This window comes from Bos taurus, chromosome 17 (assembly GCF_002263795.3).
Source record: "Bos taurus isolate L1 Dominette 01449 registration number 42190680 breed Hereford chromosome 17, ARS-UCD2.0, whole genome shotgun sequence".
Taxonomy (NCBI): domain Eukaryota; kingdom Metazoa; phylum Chordata; class Mammalia; order Artiodactyla; family Bovidae; genus Bos; species Bos taurus.
The window spans coordinates 71241552-71263605 of record NC_037344.1 but is presented as its reverse complement, the minus strand read 5'-3'; the positions used below and the strand labels follow the sequence as shown (position 1 = coordinate 71263605).

Here is a 22054-nt window from a genome sequence, read left to right as displayed (position 1 = left end):
ACCCAAGTAAGGAGGCTCTCTCTAGCCCGTCCCCTTGCACCAGCCGGTCTCGGCACCCTCTCTTCACACAAGTGCTGCAGGTCCCCAGTCTGCCCCTCCTCTGGCGGCCCTCGTTGGGGCTTCCCAAAGGAACCGGCAGTTTCAGCGGGGCCTGGGCTTGCAGGGAGATTTGGACACGCAGCCGCCGAGCGTTTCCTTTGCTGCTCTGGTTCTCAGAGAGAAGGACAGCCTGGGACCCCAGCCAGCCCAGGTGGGTTGGCTGAGCAGGGCGGTCCAACTCCAGGCTCCGCCCCGCCCATGCCCCACCCACGCTGCGTGGGTGGAGGCCAGGAAGCGGCGAGACCTGGGGTGGGGGGCTGGGCGGGAGGCTGCAAGGCCGCACCCCTCAGTCTCTCGGGGGCGGGGAGGCCCCCTTTAACAAGTGCTCGTAGCCTCAGCCTCGCCCGCAGGGTGGGCCAAGGTGTCCCCGCTACCGGCCGCCCCTAAGTCCCCTAAGGGTTCAGTTCCTCATTGGCCACACCTTCTCCCGCGCCGCCGCCTAGGGCACCACAACACGCGCCACGTGCTCCATCGTGGGGCCTGCTCATTGGCCCCGAGTCACGGCCCGCCCACGCCCCGTCCCGCCCTCCGGCCCTCCGCTGTCTCTTCCTATTGGCTATCTTCCCCAGGGCCCCTCCCTCCAGCTGCGGGCGCGCTCCACCGCAGATGCGGATTGGCTGAAGGTGGATGGGCGGGGCTTGGAGGCGTGTTAAGAGAGCGCGGCAGTGCGACCACGATGCCTAGGAAGCGTCCATGGCGTGGCAGGGGCTGGCGACCGAATTCCTGCAGGTGCCGGCGGTGACGCGGACGTACACCGCGGCCTGCGTCCTCACCACCGCCGCCGTGGTAACCGCCCCCGGGGGTTGCCAAGGTTACGATTGGACCCTCCCCGCCCCGACCCTGCTCCCCTAGGGTGGGTGGGTCGGGGGGCAGTTTCTAAGATCTCCTGGTTCCGCAGCAGCTGGAACTCCTCAGTCCCTTCCAGCTCTACTTCAACCCGCACCTCGTGTTCCGGAAGTTCCAGGTGAGGCCGCCCCGCCCCTTGCACTTGCTGGCCCAACCCCTCCCGCCCAGCGCTGGCCTGACCGCCCCCCACCCCGCCGCACCCCACGCAGGTTTGGAGGCTCATCACCAACTTCCTCTTCTTCGGGCCCCTGGGATTCAGCTTCTTCTTCAACATGCTCTTCGTGTATCCTGCGCCGTGGTGGAAGCGGGAGGAGGGCGGGGCGGGGGACCGGGCGGGAGGCAGCGGGCCCCGGGAAGCTGAGACCCTCCAAGGGGCACGCTTCCTATACCAAAGCCGCAGGTTCCGCTACTGCCGCATGCTGGAGGAGGGCTCCTTCCGCGGCCGCACGGCCGACTTCGTCTTCATGTTTCTCTTCGGGGGCGTCCTGATGACTGTATCCTTCCCGGGCTCGGGGACCTATGGGTCCGGGCCTCTGCTGGCCCTGAGGCCCTGCTTGAGCGCATGCCACAGAGGGAGAGTTGCGACCCCGAGCTGAGGGTGTTTTTGAGCGTACATCACGTGCTCAGCTGCAGGTGCCCCTGTCGAACTCCAGGGCTACACCCAAAATACCACAGGGCAGGGTGCCCAGGGGCTGAGTCCTGAATGCAGGTAGCCAGGAGGATCTAGGGCTGGGCCCGGGGGCTGGGGTGAAGTGGAGAGGCAGGGCCGATCAGGGGGCCCCTGGAGGCCACCGTTTGGTCTTAGAGTGGGAAGCGAAACCAACCTGCTTGAGGGTTTCAGGGGTTTAGGAAGTCAGAGGGGCCCTGGGCAGGGCACAAGACCTTGACTCTGGCCCAGCTACTGGGGCTCCTGGGTAGCCTCTTCTTCCTGGGCCAGGCCCTCACGGCCATGCTGGTGTACGTGTGGAGCCGCCGCAGCCCTGGGGTGAGGGTCAACTTCTTTGGCCTCCTCACCTTCCAGGCGCCGTTCCTGCCCTGGGCGCTCATGGGCTTTTCAATGCTGCTGGGCAACTCCATCCTGGTGGACCTGCTGGGTGAGCCTGCTGTCCAGGGAGCCTGCCCCAAGCTGGGTGTGCTGGGCCAGAGCCCTGGTCCTCTCCCCGCCCCCACCCCTCTTCCCCACTCCTGGCGCCCCCATCCTTCCAGCCCCTCCAACAAGTCAGCCTATAGGTTTTACTTATTCGAGCCTGACCCATTTGCTGACGCTTGTGTGGGGCCCGACCCGGTAGGGATGGGTGGCTCAGGGTGCCTGCTCACAGCTCCACTTCTTCTGACGTCCTCAGGCCTGACCTCCTCCCAGGTTCTGCCTACTCTGGGCCAAGCCTGGCCCCACGCTGGGCTGGCTGGCCGTGCAGGGCATCAGACCCCCATGCTTTGGGGGCTTCAGGGCTGTGGAGGGTGGCCTCGGCATTGGCGCCTCTCCCACAGGGATTGCGGTGGGCCACGTCTACTACTTCCTGGAGGACGTCTTCCCCAACCAGCCTGGAGGCAAGAGGCTGCTGCTGACCCCCAGCTTCCTGTGAGTGCTGACAGCCTTCCCCACCCCCTTCCCCAGATGGCTCTCTACCCCATGAGGGGGGGGACCCTGCCAGCTGCCGCTCAGCGTGGGCTCCTCCCCACAGGAAACTGCTACTGGATGCCCCAGAGGAGGACCCCAATTACCTGCCCCTCCCCGAGGAGCAGCCAGGACCCCTGCAGCAGTGAGGACGACCTCACCCAGAGCCGGGTCCCCCACCCCCACCCCTGGCCTGCAACGCAGCTCCCTGTCCTGGAGGCCGGGCCTGGGCCCAGGGCCCCCGCCCTGAATAAACAAGTGACCTGCAGCCTGTTCGCCACAGCACTGGCTCTCCTGCCGCGGCCAGCCTCTCCACGCGGGGCAGGTGCTGCTGGCCGAGAGCCAGGGCCACCAAGCCTGACGTGCTCTCCGACCCAGAACATTGGCACAGCTGGAGGCCCAGAGAGGGTCCAGAACCTGCCCACTCGCCAGCAGAACTCTGAGCACAGAGGGCAGCCCTGCTGGGGTTCTCATCCCTGCCCTGCCTGTGCCGTAATTCAGCTTCCACTGATGGGGCTCACATCTCAGGGGCGGGGCTGGGACTGGGATGCTGGGTTGTGCTGAGCTTTGGCCGTGGGGGCCCTCCTGTCCCGAACTAGCAACCCCCAAGGGGACCTCTGCTTCATTTCCCAGCCAGGCCACTGAAGGACGGGCCAGGTGCAGAAGAGGGCCAGGCCCTTTCTGTGACTCCGAAGCCTCAAGTGTCAGTGTTTGCAGAGTCCAGTGGCTGAGGCAGAGGCCTCTGGAAGCTCTGCCCCTGCCGTTTGCAGCTGAGGCCGGCAGGAGCCTCACCTGGTCCCCAGCTCACGGGCATTGGAGGACCAGTCCGCACAGTGGTTTACTCCTGGGTCGGCACCAGCCGCCGCCGGCTGTCCCTTTCACAGAGGATAAAAGTACTCGCTCTGGAGTTGGACTTTAATGTTGTCATGAAACCTCTGGCCCAGCAGCGGGCTCCGCAGTGGGTGGCAGGTGAAGGCCCCTCCCCGGGCCTCTCCAGGCAGGTGCCGCCTGGCCAGCAGGGAAGGCAGGCAGTGTCATCCCCCACTGGCTCTGGGGCTCAGGCTACCTCCTGCTGTGGCCGGAACATCTCCCCCAGTGGTGGAGCCCAGTGTCCGTGAGGCCAGCTGGGCCTGAAACCTTCCTCTCTGAAGCCCCGCTGTCCCCTTGCCCTGTATGGAGGGCAGAGGCTGGAGCGCAAGTTCCTAGGATGTGCTTGCGAGACCCCCGAGCCCAGGGGCGAGGCCCATCTCAGCCCACCCCCGAACTGGAAACCCTTGGAGCTCTGCCCCTCGTGGTGTGAGGCCCCTGCTATGCGACCCTCAGCCCTGCCAGCAACGGAAGGTGCAGGGCCCGGGCCCACGGGCTTAACGCAACTGGGCCTGGGTCACCTGCGGGGCCTGGTCCCAGGAGGAAGACCCAGGTGCCACCCTCCTGGGTGCCACGTCCAGGTCACGTGGGGACCCGTCCATGTCACAGAAGATGCAGGGTCACCCGGTGAGCTGGCGCCGGGCCCTGGCGGAGCACCAGCCGCGGGTGGAGGTGGGCCCCAGCTCTCCTGTCGGGCACGTGGTGCTGGGAGGTGCGGCCGGAGCAGTGCCCACCAGCTGCAGCAGGACAGGTGGGCACAGGCCCACCAGCAGTGCCCGCACGGGATGGGCCCCTGCAAGGGCCAGAGAAGCCACGCTCCTGGCTGGGGGCTGGGCTGGGACTGACAGGTGGCCCTGCCCTCTGCGCCCCACCACTTCCCAGCCACCCGGGACTCCAAGGACTTGCTGAGCTGGGCAGGTGGGACGCCGAGGGGAGTCAAACTGCTCGTGGGGGCAGGAGGGGCGGTCCACAGGGCTGAGCCCTGAGCTGAACCCTGGCCCTGCTCGTGGTTGTGGGGGTGGGGGGGTCCAGTGGCGCCCTAGCCCTGCTGAGGCCCAGCTGGGACGTGCGCGCCGGAGGGCGAGGGGCCAGCCCATGCCATGCTGTCCCCCGTTCTCAGCTCCATGCTACCACTTTGAAGAAACAGAACCTGTTGCCTTTTTATTTAGAAAGTGTTGCTTGCCCTGCCGGGGGCTTCTATACAAAAAACAAACACAGCTCAACGTGGCCTCTCCTGACCAGAGACGGGCGGTGGGGACTGGGGCTCAGCAGACGGAATGTGTCCCCGGCGGCGGGGGACCAGGAGGCCCCTGGCCCGCTCCTCAGGACGGCCGGGCTGCCCCCACCTGGTCCCCTCCGAGCCAGAAGATGGAGGAGAGGTGGGCCGATCTCCAGATGCTCCCTGGGAGCCAAGCGCCACGGGGTGGTCACCAGGCCGGGGCCGTGTTGGCCAGACGCCTCATCCGCCTGTGGGAGGGGGAGGGCAGCAACCCCCGGATCTCTCAGGCAACCGAGTGAGGAGGCAGGAGCCCCCAGCCCCTCCCTCGGCCACTCTGCTGCGTGGGGCCCTGAAGTCGTCCTCTGTCTCGCCCCCCTCCCCAGGGAGAGTGAGCCTGTTCTGGGCTGTGGTCAGACCTGCCCGAGGGCCAGCCTCGCCCGGGGCCCTGTCCTGCCTGGAAGGGGCTGGGGCAGCACCTTGTGTTCCGGTCCTGGTCCCGGATCTTCTTCTCCATCTCTGCATCCGTCAGGGTCTCCAGCAGCGGGCACCACTGGTCAGCGTCGCCTGTGTTCCGGATGGCAATCTCCACCGTGGGCAGGGGGTTCTCACTGTGGAGGACGAGAGAGGTAGACGGCTCACAGAGCAGCTGCAGGAGAGGCCCCTAGAAAGCAGTGTCCACCCCCCTGCGGGCAGACAGGACATGGAGCCTGGTTTCTGCACCCGGCTCCCGACACAGGGCGGCCGGGCACGCTGCCAACATGGCATCTCCGGGTCTGCATGTGGGGAGGGGTCCACAGGACAGTGCTGCAGGTCCAGCCATTCCCAGTGGACTTGCTGGGAGGAGGAGGGCCGTCCGCCCCGCTCAGTGTCCAGGAGAAAGGAGAGCAAAGGAGTCCATCCACCCAGGAGTGGAGTCCCAGGGCCCCTGCCCTGACCAGCCTGCAGGGGGCCCCTCGGCCCACGTCACAGGGGCCCAGAATCCATAAGCCCTGACTGCTCCACCCCGGGGCCCCTCAAAGACGCGCCTAGACTCCGTCCGAGGGCCACCTGCACACCCTCTGGCGAAGTGGACTCAGGGCTGGGGGTCAGCCTCGGTGAGGCCGCAAAGGCTGGGGACTCCTGGCCGAGCTGCTGCCTCTGCCAGGAGCCAGGCCCAGCCTGCCGGCGAGCCTCAGCCACGCCCTCACCCACCCTGCCCGCGGCGCCACGCTGGCCTCCGGGTCCTCTCCTCTGGCCTCCTGCTGGGCCACTGGTGCTCAGCCCCAGCAGTCGGCCTGCCAGGAGCCCTGCAGAGTCAGCCCCCAGAGGGAGGAGGGGGCCCGGGGGAACAGCACAGGAACAAACAGACCCCTGGCCTTAGTTTTAGCTCCTCATCTGGAAAATGGGGACAGTGTCCTTGCTGCGAGGGGTTTCAGAGGACCACTGCCATGCAACACCCAGCACACACCCACTGCGTGGGGGCTCGGGCCCGAGCCGGTGCCCCCGAGTCCCAGGCTGGTGGCTGGGCCGCCCCAGCCACCCTGCCGACAGCTGCTTCCCAGCCGGGCGGTGCTGCGGCAGTCCAGAAGCCAGCACTGCAGACCCAAATGTCACTCCTCACGTTGCGGGCTCCCAGCTGCCTTCCTTGGGGGCAGCAGACACGAAAGTCACCAAGCCCACGCCGACGGGAGCAAACACGTCTTCCTCTTAAACAAGTGCGGGTCCCGGAGGCCCTGTGTTTACCTCCCTGTGGCTCCGGGAAGATTGCATCCCAGGGGGTTGTTCTAAACCAAGGGCTGCTCGGGCCAGGCCTGGAAGGAGGGGCCTGGAGCCAGGAGCCCACCCTTACGGGCATTCGGCTTCCTGGGCCTCAAGGCCGGCTGGGACCCTGCATTCCCACCACCCGCCAGGTGCAAGCAGGGAGGCCGTGTCGGAGGAGGCAGAGGGCCTGGAGGGTCGTCTTCGACGTGACCTCACTTTTACAACCTCACAGGTGCGGCAGGCCAGCTGGGAGGCATGGCTGTGCCCTCCTGGTAGATGAGAACAAGACTGCAGGGAGTGATCCCCCTGAACTTCCCCAACCAGGAGGAGACAAAACTCGGTGTCGCCCTCCTGCTTAAGATCAACTGACTCTGGACAAGGGGCCCAGCCCACCCGATGGGGAAAGGGCAGTCCTTCCAACAAGCGGTGCTGGGACGGGACCCGGCAGGCCATGGTTTCTCAGCTATGACACCAGCAGCACACGCACCCCGAGAAAAACAGCTAAGCTGGGCACTGTCACACAAGTGAACTCCAAACCCAAGAAAACCACAAAAAGCCTGCGGATCTTCAGATATGTGGGAAGGGACCTGTATCTGGAATGTATAACGAACTCCTGAAAAGTGAAAGTGTTAGTCACTCAGTCTGTTCAGCTCTTTGCAACCCCATGGACGGTAGCCTGCCAGGCTCCTCTGCCCATGGGATTCTCTAGGCAAGAATACTGGAGTGGGTTGCCATGCCTTCCTCCAGGGGATCTTCCCAACCCAGGGATTGAACCTGTGTCTCTCTTGCACTGGCAGGCGGGTTCTTTACCAGTAGCGCCACCTGAGTAGAAACACTCCAGGTGCCCTGAGTGTCAGAGCAGGAGGGACTCGGCCCAGGCCTGTGAGGGGACCCTCTCCGAGTCCCCTGCTGCACAGCAGTGAGAGGTGCGTTCTGAGTCAGCCTCCAGGGATGAGGGACTTGGTGTCGACATCACTCCCAGGACCTCAGGATCTGCTCTGGGAAGCGAGGCTCCCCAGGCTGGCCCCAGGCCCGCTGGCCTCAGCTCGTGAGCCGTGCGTGGACAGGTGCCGTGAGCAGGCCTCCCACGGGACTCGGGGCGCGGCCTGGACCCCGGGGCTGCCAGTGGTCGCGGGGGGCCCCGTGTGGCGGCTGTTCCCTCTCTTGCTCCGAGTCCTAGGAACATGGTGGGCGCTGCCTCCTGGGGTTTCTGGAGAAGCAGCTGAGATGCAAACAGCCCCACGCGCTCCCTCAGCTGTTCCCTGTCACGGGTGGCCCCTTGGTGACGGCCTCCATGCAGGGACGGTGACAGCTCGAGCAGCCGCGTAAAACCACACGGGGACGGTGGCAGCTCGAGCAGCCGCGTAAAGCCTGACATCCAATTTGGAAGCCTCCCGCAGTGGAAGAGGGGCCCGGGGACGGGGCTGCCCGGGGCGAGCTCCACCGGGTCGGGGGTCACGAGGAGCCCACCCGCGTCCCCGCCACCAGCACCTGGGACCAGATCCCCTCCCCGCTCTGAGGGCGGCCTGAACGCCGCCCCCTCCCACGGGGGCGCCCACCGCCTGCTCGTGGACTGAACAAGAGGCGGCAGTGGCCTCCAGACCCCCTCGGGGGAGGGCAGACCTGTCCGAGACTGAGCACAAGTCCAGGGAATGAGCAAGGGTCTCAGTAATGTCCCCACCGGGACGGGACGGGAGGAGGCGACAGAGGCCGCTGAGGTGCGGGGCAGCCCTCAGTAGCTGGCATCAAGGCCCCAGGCAGTCCCGGGGCATCCCCGCAGGGGGCGGGGGCGACCACCGGCCCGAGCCCAGGCAGTCCCGGGGCATCCCTGCAGCGGGCGGGGGCGACCACCGGCCCGAGCCCTACCTGAAGGCGTAGGTCTTCTGATGCCAGCTCAGCTGTCCCCGGATGCTGTAGGCGATGGTGGTGACGAACTCCCCGCCCAGCCCCAGCTCGGAGCACAGCTTCAGAGCGAACTTCTCGGGCGAGTTCTCCTTCTCCGACATGTCCCACTCGAACTGGTCCACCAAGGAGATGTTCCCCACGTGGATGTTCAGCTGGCCCGGGAGCACAGACATGAGCCAGAGCGGCCCCCTCTGGGGCCAGGCCGCACCCTCACCACCCCTTCTCCCCGGAACATCCCCGCCTCGTTCTTGGCCGCGCCCCTGTGCTGCTACTTGGGGTAAGGAAAACAACCCCCATCTCTCTGAAAAGGGTTAACTAGCGAGGAAGACGCGCTGGTAACTGGAAAACTCCCTACAAAGAAAGCTTGGATCTGATGGCTTCACTGGTGAATTCCACCAAACATTTCAAGCACTAACACCAATCCTTATCAAATCCTGCCAAAAAACTGAAAAGGAAGGAACACATCATAACTCCCTGCCTTGATACCAAAGCCAGACAAAGATACTACGAGAAAGGAAAGGTGCAGACCGGCACTTACTGTGGACATTGATGTGAAACCTCAGCAGACACGAGCAAAACTACATTCACCAGCACGTCAGAAGAATCACACACCGTTATAAATGATGGGATGATGACACAAACACATTATAAACGGTGGGGCTTACTCTGGCGATGTAAGGACGGCTCAGTAAGAAAACCGGTCAATGCCATGAACCACTTGAACAGAGTGAAGGACAAAAACCACACAGTCATCTTGATAATTGGAGGAAAATCATTAGATAAACTTCAACGTGCTTTCACGATAAAAGCACTCAGTAAACTAAGATCAGATGGAAACCACATCAACAAGATTAATTCAGTCAAAAAATTCACTGCAAGTATCACCCACAATGGCAGAAGACTGGTAACTTTTCCTCTAAGATCAGGAACGAGCCAAAGATACCCAGTCTTGCCACTTTTGTTCAATATAGCGTTGGAATTTCTACTCAGTGCAGTGCAGTTCAGTCGCTCAGTCGTGTCCGACTCTTTTCGACCCCATGGATCACAGCACGCCAGGCCTCCCTGTCCATCACCAACTCCCGGAGTTCACCCAAACTCATGTGCATTGAGTCAGTGATGCCATCCAGCCATCTCATCCTCTGTCGTCCCCTTCTCCTCCTGCCTCCAATCCCTTCCAGCAGTTAGGCAAGAAAAATAAATCAAAGGTATCCACCTGGAATGGAAGAAGTAAAACTATCTCTGGTCCGAGATGTTACACTCTTATATGCAGAGTTTAAGATGCTAACAAAATACTATTAGAACTAATGAATGAATTCAGCAAGGTACCAGGATACAAAGTCAACGTGCAAAAATCAGCCGCATTTCTACATGCTAACACTGCACAATCTGAAGAAAGGATGAACAAATTACAATAACATAAAAAAGAATAAAATCCTTAGAAATTAACTTAATCAAAGAGATGTACAATGAACAATATAAAACATACTGAAAGAAATTAAAGATATAAATAAATGGAAAAACATCCTATGTCCATGGATTGGAAGACTTAAAATTATTAAGTTGTCAAGGCTATGGTTTTTCCAGTGGTCATGTATGGATGTGAGAGTTGGACTATAAAGAAAGCTGAGCACCGAAGAAGTGATGCTTTTGAACTGTGGTGTTGGAGAAGACTCTTGAGAGGTCCTTGGACTGCAAGGAGATCCAACCAGTCCATCCTAAAGGAGATCAGTCCTGGGTGTTCATTGGAAGGACTGATGTTAAAGCTGAAACTCCAATACTTTGGCCACCTGATGCGAAGAGCTGACTCATTTGAAAAGACCCTGATGCTGGGTAAGATTGAGGGCGGGAGGGGAAGGGGACAACAGAGGATGAGATGGTTGGATGGCATCACCGACTCAATGGACATGGGTTTGGGTGGACTCTGGAAGTTGGTGATGGACAGGGAGGCCTGGCGTGCTGCGGTTCATGGGGTTGTGAGGAGTCGGACACGACTGAGCGACTGAACTGAACTGAACATGAATACCCAAAGCAATCTACAAAGCCAAATGTAATCCCTATCAAAATCCCAATAGCATTTCTGCAGAAACAGGAAAAAAAATCTTAAAATTCATATGGAATCTAAGGAAAAGCAAAGGATGTCTGGTCAAAACAATGACAAAAAGAACAACAAAGCTGGAAGACTCACACTTCCTGATTTCAGAACTTACTGCAAAGATACAATAATGAAAACACTGTGGGACTAACGTAAAAGCAGACACGTGGGCCAACGGGACAGCCCAGAAATAAACTCTCAAATAAGCAGTCAAATGATTTTCAACAGAGATGCCAAGACCACTCAGTGAAGGAAAGTGTTTGCAACCAATGGTTTTGGGAAAAAAGAACCCACATGCGAAAGAATGAAGTGGGACCCTTACCCAGCCCCATCTACAGAAATCAACTCAAAACAGACAGAACATATGGCTCAAGCCATAAAACGCTCAGAAAAACAGAGCAAAGCTTTATGATGTTGGATTTGGCGGTGATTTCTCAGATATGACGTCAAAGGCATAGGTGATAAGCGAAAAAATAAACTGGACTTCACCAAAATACAACACTTCTATGCATCCAAGGACACTACCGACAGCATAACAAGGCAGCCCAGGGAAAGGAGGAAACATCCGCAAATCACAGCATCTGGGAACAGACCGCTGCCTGTGAGATACAGGGAACCGATAAAAACAAGAAAACAGCAAAACCCGGACTCAAAAATGGGAAGGACTCCAGCAGACACAGGAGACAGACAAGCCGCCAGCAGGTCACTAATCAGCAAGCAAGGCCCGCAAAGGCCCGTATCCAAGGCTGTGGTTTTTCCAGTGGTCATGTAGGAAAGAGAGCTGGATCGTAAGAAAGCTGAGCGCCGAAGAATTGATTGAACTGTGGTGTTGGAGAAGACTCTTGAGAGTCCCTTGGACTGCAAGATCAAACCAGTCCATTCTGAAGGAGATCAGTCCCGAATAGTCACTGAAGGACTGATGCTGTAGCTCCAATACTTTGGCCACCTGATTCGAAGAACTGACTCATTGGCAAAGACCCTGATGCTGGGAAAGATTGAAGGCAGGAGGAGAAGGGGACGACAGAGGATGAGATGGTTGGATGGCATCACTGACTCCATGGACATGAGCTTGGGCAAGCTCCGGGAGAGAGTGAAGGACAGGGAAGCCTGGCGTGCTGCAGCCCGTGGGTCCCAAATCTTTGGACCAAGCGACTGAACAATAACAAATCAACAGGGAAATGCAAATCAAAACCACAGTGAGATACTGTCCACCACCAGGCAGGCGTTCTTCAGCGGGGTTCGGGGCAGGTGGTGCCCTCTTCTCTCGTAACGCCCCCAGGACCGCGGGGGCTGCTGAGACAGCATGGGGTGTGCTTGGCCTAGCCTGCCCATGACAAGAGTGGCAGTGTGCTCGCCTCACTGCGCCCTTCCCTGCTCTGCCCACCAGCTGGGCCACCCCTGGGACCACCCAGCTTCCGCTCCGTGGACGGCAAGGCCGCAGCAGCGCCCGGACACGCCCAGAACGTGGTGCCCTCCTCAGAAGTCGGCCTGTGCCCTTCCTGGGACAAGCCGCCCAAGAGACAGTCTTCCAGAGCCCTGCCCCACAACACGGACCCCAGACAGGCTCCTGTGGAGGCCTCCACGCACCTCCGCACCTCGCAAGCCCCGAGGACAAGGCAGGCCCGCTGCGGGTGAGGAGCCGCCTACCTTGATAATGACGCGCTGGTCTGACTGGTCTTCCAGGATGCTGTCCGTGGGGTAGGACTCGATCTGCTGTCTGATGGCAGAGGCAATGGCTGGCACGAACGTCAGTGGGTTCAGATCCAGGTCGTCACAGAGAATCTCTGAGAACATCTCCGGGGTCATCAGCTTCTCTGAAACGATGACGGAGCGGGGGAACCCCCAGTGGACCACAGGGCCTACGGTCAGCGTGCTCAGCCCCGGCCTCCCCCAGCCTTGCCTCCTCTGCCACCGCCCCCCCGGGTGACAACAGGACCCCCTGGCAGCACGCAGACAGAGCTGAGTGCACGCCAGCCAGGGTGGCGGACGGACCATTCATGTTCCAGGTAAAGGCATCCCGCAGCTTCTGCCCGTCAATCTCCATGTCCAGTCGGATGGGGACCAGCACCTCGGGCTGGGACGCGTTCTCGTGGATCACGGCTGGGTCGTGGTCGTCGAAGCTGGAAGGGGAGCGGCCGCGTGCTCAGCAAAGCGGGCTGGGCCCCTGTGCCCAGGGCCTCCCTCTCTGCACCACTGGTCGCTGAGACCTGCCCAGAGAGGACCTGTCCACTACGGGCCGGGCCGGCAGAAACAGGGCTGGCGGGGGTCCACGCGGGGCGGGAGGGGAGCTGCCGACTCGGCAGCGGGACAAGCTCAGAGGTTCCCTGCAGGAAGAGAGGTTTAAGCCCCAGAGCAGGCAGGATTCTCCCAGCAGCTGTGGGGAAGAAAGGGTATGTCCAGAAGAAGAAACCCTGGAACAAAGGCCGAGGGGCAGGAGGGTTGAGGAGCTGCTTGGAGAGCAGTGAAGGGGGGCTGGGCGGCTGGGGGGTGCTGGGGAGCCTCGGTGGCCAAGCACCCAGGGCTCCCCACCTGCAGCCTGGACCCCGAGGGAGCCCCAGAGGACGGAGAGCAAGGCAGCTCCGCACTCACACCTGCCCTTTAGGATGGGGAAGAGGGAAGAGACGGGGGCTGCGGGGGGCAAGGAAACCAGGCACGCCCCGCTTAGACCCGGGGGCGAGAACCACTTTCCAAGAACGCAGGGGCGCCAATGATGAACAATGGGCAGCAGCCCGCAGGCGGGAGGCCCGGTGGCCGAGGCCCCTCACCAGAGCGGGAAGGTCCGCTTCTTGTCGCGGCCCATGCGGTTCCTGTTGATGGTGGTGGAGCAGGGCACGGCGTCCAGGTGGTGCGAGCTGTTGGGCAGGGTGGGCACCCACTGGCTGTTCCTCTTGGCCTTCTGTTCCCTGGGAGACACAGACGCCCGTCCGCTCAGCCTATGGGCCAAAAGCCGCCCCCCAGCCGCCAGGTTGTGGCCAGTGGACGCCCGCCATGCCCCTCTGGGCCCAGGCCCCCATGGGGACCTCTGTGCGCCCAGCTCCGCGGTGGTTATTCCCCAGGCTCCAAGCGGCACCTGCTCGGGGTCACCAGTTTTAGGGGAGGAGGAGAGGGCAGGGGCCCCAGCCCAGTCTGTGAGCTGTCACCCCCAGGCTCCAAGCGGCACCTGCTCGGGGTCACCAGTTTTAGGGGAGGAGGAGAGGGCAGGGGCCCCAGCCCAGTCTGTGAGCTGTCACCCCCAGGCTCCAAGCGGCACCTGCTCGGGGTCACCAGTTTTAGGGGAGGAGGAGAGGGCAGGGGCCCCAGCCCAGTCTGTGAGCTGTCACCCCCAGGCTCCAAGCGGCACCTGCTCGGGGTCACCAGTTTTAGGGGAGGAGGAGAGGGCAGGGGCCCCAGCCCAGTCTGTGAGCTGTCACCCGTGCTATGTGCTGGGCTGGGCACTCAGGAAAGAGGGTCAGGGTTCACGGGGGGGTGGCGCGCAGATTTCCAGGAGAGCCCCGAGGGCAGCAGAGAGGAGGCTCAGGTCAATGGTTGGGCAGGGGGCCAGGGCTGGAGACACAGAGAGGGTCCCGACTCGGGGGGGTGCCCTCAGCAGGTGGCTGGGAGTCCCTGGGGGTTTGCACACTTTCGATCAGGCTGTTATTTCAGACGCTTGGTCCAGCCTGAGACAGGTAATGCCTCTGGCCTCCGGGCCTTCAGGGATGGAAAGATACTCTAGAAAGCGGGACTCAAAGTAACTCAAGGAACTCGCGTCCCACAGTGGGGAGCCCTTCTCTCCAATTTACATGGGGCGTTTACTACGAGGAAAATACCGAAGGCCGTTTTGAGCTGAGGCTCCCGGGCCGGGCTGTCCGTTTGTGAGACTGCTCGTCACCCCTGGGCCACATCCCTGGTGGCCAAGGGGGCAATCAGTGCGGTGACTGCACGACACACCTCTGCAGCCCTGCCCCACAGCTGTCACCATCAGTGACGTCCACCCCCTGGAGAACCTGACCACTGCCCGGTTTCCCGCTAAAACAGCGCCCTTCCAGGATGGGGGGCAGAGGGAGAGGCCTTGGCCTTTTCACTCCTCTTCTGCAGCGGGGGCCCCTCGCACCCCAGTGCCTGGGCCCAGGAGCGCCCCTTGGGGTGGGGCAGGGAGGGATCCACACACCAAGGGGAGCCAGGACCCCCCCAAATCTGCTGCCCTGCCCTGATACCCGAGACCTGGGGAAACGGGGGACTGGGGCTGATGCGGGCAGGACCAAGAACTGAGGCGGTGAGACGGGGTCCCCACCACAGGCCATCTGGCTGGCAGTTTCTACTCCGGGCCTGCAGGCCAAGAGGGAAAAGGTGCCCCACTCAGATCAGGCGCCTCCCGTCCCCAGGGAGGGCCTACAAGGTCAGATCCTTTGTAACTTCCACGGGCAAAACTGGCTTGCTGGGCCTGTGCGGGCCGCATGGGCGTGGACCACCACACCTTTCCCCACTGAGTCTCCAGCCGGAGCTGTCACCCAGGTCCCCCCAGGCCAGCCCCACCCCGCCACCTTGCAGTAGCCTCTCGTATCCAGGCCGAGGCTGCCCGGTCGACCCCTCCTGCCTGATGGCCTCAAGTGGACAATGCGAGTCACGTTGCAGCACGTGAGTGGGACGGGCAGCGCCACGCGGGGTCCGGGCATCCGAGTCCCACCACTCAGCCTCCCTTCCGCTGCAGAGAGGTCTGTCCAAGAGCCCTGGGGGCCATCCAGCCCCTGTCCGACCTGGCCGGTGTGGGAGAGGGGGTGTGCCACCCCTCCTGGGGGGCTGGCTGGGCGCTGGGCAGGCGCCTCCTAAGAGTGGAGCCCACTGGTGGCTTTCCTGCAGCCCCACCTCCACACAGCAGTTCTCACTGCCCAGTAACAGGAGGCTACTGGCCTAGCTCTCTCCCTCGTGTGATGGACTCAACCAGGAGCGTTCACGGCCCCACACAGGGTTCTCGGCTGCTGCATGAGGATCTCAAAGCCCCATCCACGTGCATGTAATCTCCTCCGGTGACTTCTCTAGGGAAGCCCGGCTATCCTGCCATCCTCACCGCACCACCAGGGCGAGAAAAGCCATCTCCAGCGCTCACATCCACAATGGGCCAGGCCGTGAGCACACCACCTTCTTCGGGAGGTTGTGGGGGCGGGGGGGTGGGGGGGTGGCTAGAAAAACAATCCGATGGTGCAGTTGGGAGAAAACCTGGAAGGGGACTGTCCACACGGCCGCCCCCTCCCCCTCCTCCCCCACCACCAGTGCCCCAGGTCTCGTGCCCAGAGAGCTGAAGATGCCAGCAGGCCCGCTGCCTGCCTCGCTCGCGTGGCCCGGGCTCGCTGCCGGTCTGCCTGCCCAGCACACAGATGCAGCCCCAGCTCTCGCTGCCACCCGCCTCCCCCAGGCAGGACTCTCCCACAACACCAAGGGCGTCTCTGGGTTCAGGATGGCCCTCGTTGAGGTGTAAAGTGCTTCCCGGGGCTGAGACGAATGGGCCGGAGATCCAAACGAGGCCAAGGCCGCCACGGCGCCTGGCGCAGGGCACCCATGGTGCAGAGCGGCCCAGCTCCCTCCCTCCCTCCCTCCCTCCCTGCTTCTTTATGCTCCCGGCTATGTCTATTTTTACTCTGCAATTTAGAAATGATACCGAAGGACAAACACCGTTCCCCCTGTGTGTCTGCTCTAAACCCTTTATCTACTTATCTATTAGCGTGTCCAAGTTTTGCTGCTAAGTGAATGAAGGAACACTACCCACAAGCAGCAACGTCCCCACGACCCTCGCCTGTTCAACTGGGAATGTAAATGTGCTTTCAAAGGACCTAAGTTTCTATGTTCAAAACCGTTGTGTGTTTCTTTTGGGAGTGAACCTAGGCCACTCGTTGTTCTGCCTTTCAAAGCATTCTTAACAACTCTCCAGAACCCAGGGCTTGGCTTACGTTTCCAGAAATTCCAAAGACAGACACTTGGAAACCTGATGAAGAAGGCCTGTGAGCACAGCAGGGGCCGGGGTACCTGAGGTAGGTGGGGGGCTCGGTGCTGATGGACACGGCCTTGTACTTCTCATCGTTGCCGTCCAGGATCTCCTCCACCTCGGAGGCTTTCAGCAGGGTCACGCTGGTGGCCAGGGTCGTGTATCCATGATCTGCAACCAGAGACGGGGCTGCGGTCAGCCCGCGGGCGGGCGGCAGGCAGGAGCAGCCAGGAGACGCAGCACACCGAGGTCCTCACATGCAGGAGGTGGGGGAAGCGGCTGTGGACCTCACGACTGCCCGATGTGGGCCTCTTCCAAAGGGCCGGCCTGGACCCTGGCTTTCTCCAGAGGCCCTGCTGGGCCGTCCGCACAGGCTCCAGCCACAGGGCCTCTTGGGACAGGAGGGCTCCAGAGTGAGCCGGCCGGCGGGAAGAGGTCTGACACCGCTGCAGTCCACAACACGAAGCGAGGTGGAGATGGGATGAGGGATGAGAAACACTTTTCTTTTAAAACAAGAGCCCAGAGAGTTGGAAAGAGCTGCTGCACACGCAACATGAACTCCTGGCCCCGGTGCCAGCGGCGCTGGGAGCCCGAGTTCTCGGCAATCCGACCACAGCTTGCCTAGGGAGCCGGGTGGAGACGGAGGGTTAGGGGAAGGCGGCTCCCCAGGGAGCGCGAGGCCCGGGGTCGCCAAGGCTCGCCAGGGGCAAGCGCAGCTAGGGGCGCAGGGTTAGTGACCGGCACTGCACCCGGCGCAGGAGGGCCAGGGAGGGGCTGAAAGGTCACAGCAGTGCGTGGACAAGAGGCTCCGGCTCCTGCGTTAAAAGAACGCGGTGGACAGACCACGACAGCGCCACGGACACACTCATACCGGACGGACTGCGGAGTGCACGCGCGCGCGCGCACACACACACACACACACACACAGTGCACGCGCGCACACACACACACACACAGTGCACACACACACACACACACAGTGCACACGCGCGCGCGCACACACACACACACAGTGCACACACACACACACACACAGTGCGCGCGCACACACACACACACACACACACACGGCCCGGCTCGGGCCGGTTCCACCAGGGCGCCTGGAGGCGGCGCCCCGGCCCGGAGGCGGCGCCCGGTGGCCCCAGGCGCACACAGCACGGAGCAAACATGCACAGAGCACAGAGCGAGCGCTAGCGGACCGGCTGCCAGACCAGGTGCCACGCGATGGATTGGGGGCGGGGACGGGGAGGGGCGGGAGCGAAGCGGTGAAGCCCGGAGCGGGGTGGGGCCGGGCCGCCCCACCGCCCGGGCGCATGGAGGGTGAGGATGGCGCACGCCCGCGGATGGCACAGCATCACAGCAATCCTAAAACGTTTTCAGACCGGTGCATCTTCACCGCGCGCGCGCCCCGCCCGGCCCTCCTCCCGCCCTGACCGCGGACCCCCACCCGCACCGGGGAGCCCACCCCCACCCCGGGGACGCTCCGCCACGCTAAGGTCAGGACTGCCGTGAAGACGCGCCGGGGTGAAAACGTTTTATCTTCATGACATAAGCGAGTGGTTTTGAAACAGGTTTACAAACCCTCGTGAAGACGCACCCTTAGCGTTAGGTTTTGTTTTTTTACCATGTGACGATGCAACTATTTTCTTCCTCTCTTCCACAGTGGCTAGTCGCCTCCAGAGCGAGGGGTATCTCTTGTACAGAGAACCTCGGAACATACGGAGGTAGTTTCCCACCTAGGGGTAAAGCGAGAAGGCTCATTACGAGGGCCGGGGCTCCTCGGGGAAGGGCAGGGCCCTGGCGCAGAGGCTCTGCCACCTCAGTGACACGCAGACCACGCGCGGCCTGCAGGCGCCGGGCTCTGAAAGCAGGCAAAGCCCGATCTGCTGACATCAGGGGTTCCGCAGCAGCGAAGGTCTGGCCCGCACCTGGCCCACTGGCAGGGGGTAAGCTCTGCCTCCCGACGACAGCACCAAGTTCAGGAAGGGCCACGCAGACACTGGTGAGACACGGCCCCCCCGGAGCTGCCCGAGAAGCTCTGACTTTGCACTAAAGATCTCTGGCGCGGTCCAAAAATGTAAGGCCTCTCTTCCTTTTATCTTAAGACTTTGATATTTTTACGATGTAATAAATACCAAGAAGGGCTTTTAATTTCAGACAGATGTAGGATAATTTCCCCCGTAGCCCTTGCTGCTTTGTTTAGTAACGAAACTCAAACCAGAAATACCAAAGGAATTTTCCAAAGAGTTTCAAAAGCGCTTATCAGCAATCACTAGACTGCTGCATACATCATCACTGCCCCAAACAATAGCCTGCCTGTGCCAGTTACTCAAAGTACTACTTACTTGACGAAAACAAATCTAGTCCTAACGTTTTTACAAAGAAACTCCACTCTTCCGCCAACTTTTCAGAAACAACCACTCGATCACGTGGCAGGGGACCGTGGCTGGACTGGGTGCTGGCTCCTTCTGTGACCAGGCAACACTGCCCCCTTCTCGGCCTCCCTACGCCTCTTGACAAATGTTCATCAGCTGTAAAGTTCACCCCACGAGGGACCCACTTCTGCTATTTCCCACGTACCTACCCCATTATAGGAGTTTTCTTTGTGACAGTTTCTGCATTTTTCATGGATTTAGAGGTTTACATAATCAGGGCTGCTGAACAGCATGAGAGACGTGGCCACAAGGTCCCTCCTGCACCTTGCCGCAGGGGCAGGGCGAGTTATCTGGCTTGAGCGTGGTTACCATCAGGGGGTAAACACAGTTTCCAAGACGTTTTTGACAAGACACTGACCCGGATGCCCCCACTACCACCGTGCAGGTCCTGCAGGCCTCCCAGCCTCCCAGGCCCTTCCCGAGGTCCCTTCGGAACTTAGGGGACTCGGTCTGCCCCCCTGGGTTTTCCCTGCACCAGCTTTTGCCCCCTCTGGACCCAGGTTTCCCAAATGGAAAACGAAGGTGTGGGTATGGAAGCTCCCTGGGCTCCTCTCAGCTGTGCCTCTGCATGGTGATGACGGCTGCCCATCGGGGGGGGCAGGACTGGGGCAGCTGCGGACATCCTCCCAAGGCTGCTACCCCCGAGTGGTGTGGGGCGCTGTGGGCACGCTCTGCTCAGCGCACCTCCTGGAAACCAGCGCCTGCCGTCTGCCCGGGGCAACCGGCCCGGGAGCCAAGCACCACTGCCGTCAGAGGAGCTGCTGGCTGTGAGTGGACGCCAGTCTAGCTCTGAACCCTGCCCAGGCCTCCTGAGGTCTGAACATTGTAAAATCAGGCCCCGGACGGCAACTGCCTCTCCCTCCTGCCGTCTGGTCTCCATAAACTGCATCTCAGGACAAATCTTCTCACTCACCAGGGCTGAAACAGAAGACTGCAGCTATCTTTCTCAAATCTAAGGTGTGCTACAGGGCAAGTCGCAGAAACTGTCTGGCCTAAGCATCTCATCAGATGCCTGAGACAAGAGCTGTGGACGCCAAGCTGGAGCCAGAGCTCCTCGCGTTCTGCCCACCTGGCACCGCGTTCCACCCAGTAAACGCAGGCTTGATTTTCAAAAGTACCACCGACTCAGAGCCAATGCTAAACCGACCACTTTTCCTGCCCATTAGATTGGGTGAAGGTTTCTTTAATCAATCTGCCAGTCACCACATGCCGCCTCTGTGCCCACAGGCTGGCGAAGACCTTTCTGAGCTACGGCATGTGGCAGGCAGCGGCACCTCTCTTCAGTACGGCCAGCTGTCAAGGGGAGCGTTTCTGTGATGATGTGAAAATACATTGCATCCGGCCCCGTGTTTCATGAACACGGGTGAGGAAAGGAAACACACAAAGTTCTGATGCGACTGACAGCACGGGTCTCATAACTCAATACAAGTCAGACAAACCACAGGGAGTCACAGGGAATCCCAATAGCCTCATCTAGTGTGACCATCATGAGGCTTAATTTATTCAGTGTATTCAATCATAAAGAGGGGGAAAAATTGTAAAAAAAAAAAAAAAGAAAGAAAGAGTGAAATGTGTAATACTGAAAACTGTTGCTAGGAGAAGCAAGCATTGGCGTTTGTAACTGCTTTGACTCCCCAAGACCCACACTCGCCTCGCTACAAAAGGGAGGCACTGCTGCTCAGTACTTGCACACCCGAACTGCGGATTTGTAATTTAAAAATGTGTGTGTGGACACAGCACAAGCCAGAGACTGCCAAAGGTTGAGGGACACTGGAAGAACTTAATATACTTGGTGCATGCTGCCAGTGACAGTCAGTCACCAGCTGATTCAATAGAGTGCCGAAAGGTCACCTTTTAGGTAAGGATGAAGGGGTTCTGGGCTCGTTTACTTGCACTAACTCAGAGTTAGTCCGAGATATCCGAAGTGCCAGGTGCCTCCCATTTGCTGATGGATCTAGCTCAGGGACGGCTGGGCCCTAGCCATCCAAAAATCAAGCATTGTTCTCCCAACCTGTCTTCTCGCTGATAATGGAAGGTCAGAACGCCCACCCGCCCACCTCAAAGTCAAAGAACACCAAGCGGGTGAGTCCCCACTAAGCTCGGTGTTTCCAATCAGCGGTTTCAGGATTCCAGCTGGGGCAATGAGGGAGGGAGCGTGCGAGGGATCCAACACCTCGCCCCGTGCGCAGCAAGGGATAACCCAACACCCCGTTTCTGTACGTCCGGCTGGAGTTGTGGAACTCAGCGCGGACCCGGGGCCACCGCGACCCCCGGGACCCTGGCCGCGCGGCGCATCCCCGCTGCCGGGACACGGGTAAGCGTCCCCAAACTGCCGGACGCGGGGCGGGGCCTTCTCCGCCACGCCCCGATAGGCCACGCCCAAGGACAAGGATGGTCGTGCCCAGACGGCCGGGGCGGGGGCTGCTCGGCCACGCCCCAACAGGCCACGCCCCCGGTGCTCCCCGGCCGCGCACGCGCACGCAGGCCCTCCGCGATGAATGGAGACGCGCGTTCCCGGCGCGCAGACCCGCCCCGAGGCTCCCGCGGGAACCGGGCCGGCCGGGAGGCCCGGAAGGCAAGGACGCGCCGCGGGCTACCTCAGAGCCGATCATGTAGAACTCGCCGTCATCTTCCAGCTGGAACTTGACGGGCTTCTGCCCGAAGGTCTTGCTCAGCGCCATCATCATCATTGCGGCGGCAGAAGCGGGCGGCCACGGCCGGGCTGCGAGGATCGGAAGGGCCGAGGCGGGGCCGGGGACGCTCCTAGCCCGGGGAAGCCGACTCGGGAGGCGAAGGGCGGGCCGGGCCGGGGTCGCTCGCGCCGCCGCTGGGCTTCGCCGCCGCCGCCGCCGCCGCCGCCGCCGCCGCAGACGACAAGCAGGCCGCCCTCAGTGCGCAGGCGCGGGCGTTGACGCTGACGCGCGCGCCGCCGCCGCCGCCACCCGGACAAAAGGGCCGGGCGCGCCCCCACGGGCCCCTTAAAGGAGCCTCGGCCCGTTTCTCGGCCTTCCCGGCCGCCTCTCAAGTGGAGGTACCAGGGAAGGCCGCTCACCGGCAGAAATAACAGCCGCGGCCCTGACTCGAACGGCGCCCTTCTCCGTCTCACAGCCGGGGCTGGAATACTGCCCTGGTGAGGAGGAACGAGGCGAGGCCCGGAAGGCGGGGAGGAAGCCGGAGGCGCCCGTGCCTCAGTTTCCCCGCCCGGAGGACGCTGTGCGGCCGAGCACATGGGCGGGCCCAGGGACCAGTATCCCAGCTCCGGGCCACCCCCCAGCTCCCG

The 22054-nt window shown here is 61.5% G+C and overlaps 2 protein-coding genes across 4 annotated transcripts; one reads left to right on the top strand and one right to left on the bottom strand.

Moving 5' to 3' along the window:
• Nucleotides 1-747: 747 nt before the first annotated feature.
• On the top strand, nucleotides 748-2828 carry DERL3 (derlin 3). Of its 2 annotated transcripts, none has more exon segments than NM_001076323.2 (7): nucleotides 748-885; nucleotides 998-1063; nucleotides 1155-1228; nucleotides 1346-1439; nucleotides 1844-2039; nucleotides 2434-2524; nucleotides 2628-2828. In NM_001076323.2, coding segments are annotated over 7 exon segments (696 nt in total). In that variant the 5' UTR covers nucleotides 748-792; the 3' UTR covers nucleotides 2710-2828.
• Nucleotides 2829-4561: 1733 nt separating this feature from the next.
• Nucleotides 4562-21667, bottom strand: SMARCB1 (SWI/SNF related, matrix associated, actin dependent regulator of chromatin, subfamily b, member 1). 2 transcript variants are annotated; one of them, XM_005218239.2, is made up of 9 exons: nucleotides 21372-21667; nucleotides 17964-18075; nucleotides 16381-16510; nucleotides 13149-13286; nucleotides 12376-12503; nucleotides 12031-12197; nucleotides 8253-8443; nucleotides 5123-5254; nucleotides 4562-4894 (listed from the first exon to the last, which is right to left on the bottom strand). In XM_005218239.2, the coding sequence occupies exons 1-9, from the start codon at nucleotides 21462-21464 to the stop codon at nucleotides 4855-4857; spliced, it is 1131 nt and encodes a 376-aa protein (XP_005218296.1). In that variant the 5' UTR covers nucleotides 21465-21667; the 3' UTR covers nucleotides 4562-4854. The 2 variants fall into 2 exon arrangements, with proteins under 2 accessions (XP_005218296.1, NP_001035647.1); NM_001040557.2 differs by having other exon boundaries at nucleotides 17937-18075; nucleotides 21372-21661.
• Between the last annotated feature and the right edge of the window lie 387 nt (nucleotides 21668-22054).

Excerpts from the sequence above, each read along its gene's own strand:
- DERL3 (XM_005218250.5), top strand. The coding sequence starts at position 793 with ATGGCGTGGCAGGGGCTGGCGACCGAATTCCTGCAGGTGCCGGCGGTG. Across the intron at positions 1,229-1,345 it reads TTCTTCAACATGCTCTTCGT|GTTCCGCTACTGCCGCATGC; the intron begins GTATCCTGCGCC and ends CCAAAGCCGCAG. Across the intron at positions 2,040-2,433 it reads CATCCTGGTGGACCTGCTGG|GGATTGCGGTGGGCCACGTC; the intron begins GTGAGCCTGCTG and ends CCTCTCCCACAG.
- SMARCB1 (NM_001040557.2), bottom strand. The coding sequence starts at position 21,464 with ATGATGATGATGGCGCTGAGCAAGACCTTCGGGCAGAAGCCCGTCAAG. Across the intron at positions 8,444-12,030 it reads ACCAGCGCGTCATTATCAAG|CTGAACATCCACGTGGGGAA; the intron begins GTAGGCGGCTCC and ends CTCCCGGGCCAG. Across the intron at positions 4,895-5,122 it reads GACCAGGACCGGAACACAAG|GCGGATGAGGCGTCTGGCCA; the intron begins GTGCTGCCCCAG and ends CCCCTCCCACAG.